We start from the raw sequence: 5,017 nt of genomic DNA on the forward strand, positions 1-5,017 counted from the left end.
GTAGTACAGATTAAGTTATGAATGTATTTCAGAATTATATCGCTAATGTTTTATTTGCGAGATGAGTGATATTCGTCTGGACACAATGTATGGAACATGTATCATTTGCAAAATATTTTTTCATGTTGCTAGGAATCAATTTTGTATGTAACATCTATTTATTTTGCGATGATGTTTCATGTTGTATGCACCGTCAAAAATACCATGATTCATGTATTACAAAGCTTTGCATAGCACGGCAATGCAGCTCTGCACAGCGAATTGCGAAAGGGACCGTAGCATATTGGTTACACTACTACACTATTCTTTTCAAAAACGGTTAAAAATCATTTTCAGAGGTGGGCAAGCGTAACTGCCTCTAAGCTAACGCCTCCGTTAATGAGGTATTTTTAGAGGCAGTTTTGTGCCCGCCTCTGTTAATAGAACAGAAAAAACAAAAAAGGTGAGCACGCCAAGCCCATCACGGGCCTGGCGATCCCATCTGCATTACCGCCGCCACCAGCCGCCGGCCTTGGCCTCCGTGCACCGCCTGCTGCGGCCTCCACGCCCCGCTGCCGGGGCCCCTGCTCGTTTGCCGCCTCGGCCCGTCACGGATCTAGCCGGCGACATAGGGTGGGGCATATTTGATCGGCATCGCATGGATGGGGACCGTGCGCCTGGCCGCCAAGCTGGGAGGGGGCGCTCCCCGGCAGCCGCCACGGCACCCCAGATCTGCTCGGCCGCCGCGCATGGGTGAGAGAGGGAGGGGAGGAGAGGGGGTGGTTTGGCCGGCCCCACGCATGGGAGAGAGAGGAAGGAGAAGAGAGAGAGAGAGGGAGGGGAGGAGAATGGCCGGCCCCGCGCATATATATACTTGGATCCCTCTATCGGGCCGAGTCGGCTTTAGCGGGCTTGGCTGTTTAACTAAAGCACGCTTCTTATAAATAACCGCCTTTGAAAATAATAGTATTAACAGAGGCGGTCACTTTAACTATCTCAGTTAATAAAAGATGACCACCTCAATTAATGCTGGGCATTAATTGAGGCGTTTATTTTCTATACCCGCCTTAGAGGGGTTTTCAAAAGACCTCTGTTAATGATTTTTTGTAGTAGTGTTACAAGAGCATCAGTATCACCTTATGTTCTTGGTTCGATTCCTAATGAAAGCAAGTTTTCTAGGATTTAACAGCGTTGTGCATGTAATGGTAGGCGATTGGAAGCGAGGCAACTATGGTGACTTCGTTAATCTCAAGGATTTGCCGGCTCAGTCTTTAAAGTTGCTCATAAGAGTAGGATTTGTGTACAAAATTAGTAATAAGTTTGCGTGCGTTGTGAATGTCATAGTTTTACTATGTAATTGTAAAAAAATAGCTTTGCACAACAAATTCATCATGGCACAGCCTAGCATCCACGCGAATACGAAAGCACCCACGCAACTATATATATGGCAGGCAAAGGCTACCATTTGTACCTGAAAAAAACCACAATCTATGCATCAGAACAAGCACTTTCGAGGAACCATGGATCACATGAATTTAGCATACCAACTCCTGCAAGCGACCACACCTCTAGCACAACTTCTCCTGCTCGTCCCTCTCCTCCTGCTGCTGGGGCATTCCATCTCTCGAGGCCGTCATGGCAGCAAGAAGCAGCGGCCGAAGCGTTGCCTTCCCCCTTCTCCTCCAGGCTTGCCCATCATCGGCCACCTGCACCTCGTCAGCGACCTCCCACACGTCTCCCTCCGCGGCCTCGCCGCGAAGCACGGCGGCGGCGGCCTCGCCGCGAAGCACGGCGGCGGCGGCCTCATGCTCCTCCGATTCGGCACTGTCCGGAGCCTGGTCGTGTCGTCCCCGCAGGCGGCGCAGCTGGTCCTGCGTACGCAGGACCACGCCTTTGCCTCGCGGCCGGCGTCCAAGGTCGCCGACGTCCTGTTCTACGGGTCGACGGACATCGGTTTCTCCCCCTACGGCGAGCACTGGCGCCAGCTCAGGAAGCTCATCACCACGCACCTCTTGTCCATCAAGAAGGTGAACTCCAACCGCGACGCCCGACATGACGAGGTAATTAACATGCTACCTATCAACGTGACACCTTTGCACAGTGTGTGCGTGAGCGTGATCACACCTACCACGCATCCATCTGTTCATGCGTGAAAAACAGGTGCGCCTCGTTATGGAGAAGATCCGGGAGGTGGCGGCTGCAGCCAAGGCGGTGGACATCAGTGAGGCGATGAACACGTTCGCAAACGACATCGTGTGCCGAGCCGTGTCGGGCAAGTTCTTCAGGGCAGAAGGCAGGAACAAGCTCTTCCGGGAGCTGATCGAGGCGAACACTCGTATGATCGATGGGTTCAACCTGGAAGAGTACTTCCCAGGGGTAGCGAAAGCGTTAGGCTCGCTCACCGGCTGGTTTACGAGCAACAAGGCAGACGAGGCACGCAAAAGATGGGACGGGTTGCTTGAAACTATAATAACTGACCACGAGGGACGAAGAAGAAGCTCGGAGCATGGGCATGTTGCTGGTGGTGTTGAGCAAGAAGAGAGTGACTTTATCGATGTGTTGCTCTCGGTTCAGAAGGAGTACGGCATCACCAGAGACCATATCAAGGCCATCTTGATGGTAACATACATATTTTCATTAATACTAGTAGTCTACAGTAAATCATTAGAGAAAAAGGGACCTGATCTAGTTATTCATCTAACCTAATAAATAATGTACATCTACAGGACATGTTTGGTGCGGGCACGGACACTTCATCGTTGGTTCTAGAGCTCGCCATGGCGGAGCTCATGCGCAACCCTCAGCTCATGACCAAGCTACAAGCCGAGGTGCGGGTGAACACACCCAGAGGACAACAAATGGTGGCGCAAGACGACATAGCTAGCATGACATTTCTGAGAGCCGTTGTGAAAGAGACGCTCAGGCTGCACCCACCGGCGCCGCTGCTTCTCCCTCACCTTGCTATGGTGGAATGCGAGGTCGATGGCTACACGATCCCAGAGGGGACGCGAGTCATCATCAATGAATGGGCTATTGGTAGAGATCCAGAATCCTGGGAGAAGCCGGAGCAGTTCATGCCTGAGAGGTTCACCGAAGGTGGCAGCGCTGCGGCCATCGACTTCAGAGGCAACGATTTTCAGTTTGTGCCTTTCGGGGCTGGCCGGAGGATCTGCCCTGGCCTCAACTTTGGCATGGCTACTGTTGAGATCATGCTGGCAAACCTTGTCTACTGTTTTGACTGGGAGCTGCCGGCTGGCATGAAGAAGGAGGACATAGATTTGACGGAGGTGTTTGGTTTGACTGTCCATCCAAAGCAGAAGCTCGTCCTGGTCCCAAAACTACGTGCTATTGGTGCTCATGCCCTGCAAGCTGAGTGATCCTTTTCAGGTCTCGTTTGGAAACACAATGATCCCCTTCGATCCATACGTACTAGGAGGGATTGAAGGAAAACTAGCTAGTTCATTTTCGACTCCAATCCATATAAATTAAGAGGGAATCAGGGAATAAATCCATCTAAATATGGCTTTGAGTGGATGTACATTTACCTGATATACATCTACTCTAATCCATATGTCCTTACGGTCTTTTGTATAGTAGGCGTATGTACAATTATACTTTACTAGTCAAGTATACTATAGCACGAAGGATGTATGTCCATTCACCATATTGTACAATAACCATAGAGTATTATGATTTCGGATAATTACACAATCAGTTATGTTTTATGGGTCAAATTCTTCTCGGCCATTGCGGCAGAGGGGTTGAAGGGGACGGAAGTGAGGTTATATATAGGTCTCTAATCGTTTACATTGTACATTGTAGGCACAACTGAAAAATGTGTAATTAGTACTTCTTGTCAGTATAGGTTCTGCAACTGCCAACCGGTACGCATCAGTACTAATTGCATAATCTGGTACTAAAAAGTACCAATATGATCCGGTACTAAAATGTACATGTAGCACCGATTTATAAAATGAGCAAGGACCACTACACTAACAAGTGCAAGCATCCCTTTAGTACTTTTCTCTTTCTGTTTCCAGTTTTATTTATTTATTGTTGTTTATTTGCTACACGTACCCGAAATAGTATTTATAACTATATTAGGATTTACAAATATATACCATGTCACGGTCCATGGATTAATAGTGTTGTTGGGGACCGAAACCCCCGAACATCGGGGGTACCCGAAGGTATGCGCTCGAAGGTTCGGGAACCACTCTTCTCCGCTGACTCTCCTTTTCAGGAAAAGGACCAGCAGTCTCCACGCAGGGCTCAAGATGACATATCCCCCGGAGAGGACCGAAGACCAGAAGGTTCGAAGCAAAGGTCGAGCTCCTTCGGAAGCGATCGAATGCATTATTACAAGCTTGCAATGGTGGCATTCTTGCATTATCTTTTATGTGTGTGGTAAAAAATGATTTGTGGAAACTAATTGTTATCAACAATAATAGCCCCAAGATTTATTCTATTAATTTAAAAAAATTACACACCTCTACCAATATGAAAATACTCTAAAGTAATCCTCTAATCTATATCTTAATTACCAGTCTTTAGACTATAAAAAATAACCTAAGTAATCTCTAATCCTCCTCTAAATTGGCCACATATTTTCTGCAAAAAAAATTACATATGCCATCAAAAAACTTGATAACCCGTAATTTGCATCAAAATCACCGATGTACACTATTCTTAAAAATAGTTTAGAGCAACCCTACCTAAAAGAAAAATATTCGAAAGTAACTTCAAAATGTGAATCTAAATTGCCCACCTCCATTATCAATAAAAATAACCTAAATTAACTAAAAAGTTACATGTAAATTATCTACATCTATCATTATAAAAAGTATGTCTCAAAATACTCTTTGCATCCTTCTAAATTACCCATTTCTACCAATGCTAATATAAGAAAACTATCTCAAAGCACACATGCACATTGCGTGTTATGTTTCACATCTTGTATACATTTGTGCACAAATTCGATGTTAAACATCTCTCAAGCTAATGTAATAAGTGAGGAGAGAGATATTAATATTTGGTT

General features: G+C 46.6%; 1 protein-coding gene across 1 annotated transcript; it reads left to right on the top strand.

The window, feature by feature from the left end:
- Positions 1–1,466: 1,466 nt before the first annotated feature.
- On the top strand, positions 1,467–3,704 carry LOC120677458 (indole-2-monooxygenase-like). The gene is made up of 3 exons (XM_039958613.1): positions 1,467–2,039; positions 2,140–2,598; positions 2,706–3,704. Exons 1-3 carry the CDS (start codon positions 1,470–1,472, stop codon positions 3,354–3,356), a joined length of 1,680 nt encoding a protein of 559 aa, XP_039814547.1. The 5' UTR covers positions 1,467–1,469; the 3' UTR covers positions 3,357–3,704.
- Positions 3,705–5,017: the final 1,313 nt, after the last annotated feature.

This window comes from Panicum virgatum, chromosome 6N, assembly GCF_016808335.1.
Source record: "Panicum virgatum strain AP13 chromosome 6N, P.virgatum_v5, whole genome shotgun sequence".
Classification (NCBI taxonomy): domain Eukaryota; kingdom Viridiplantae; phylum Streptophyta; class Magnoliopsida; order Poales; family Poaceae; genus Panicum; species Panicum virgatum.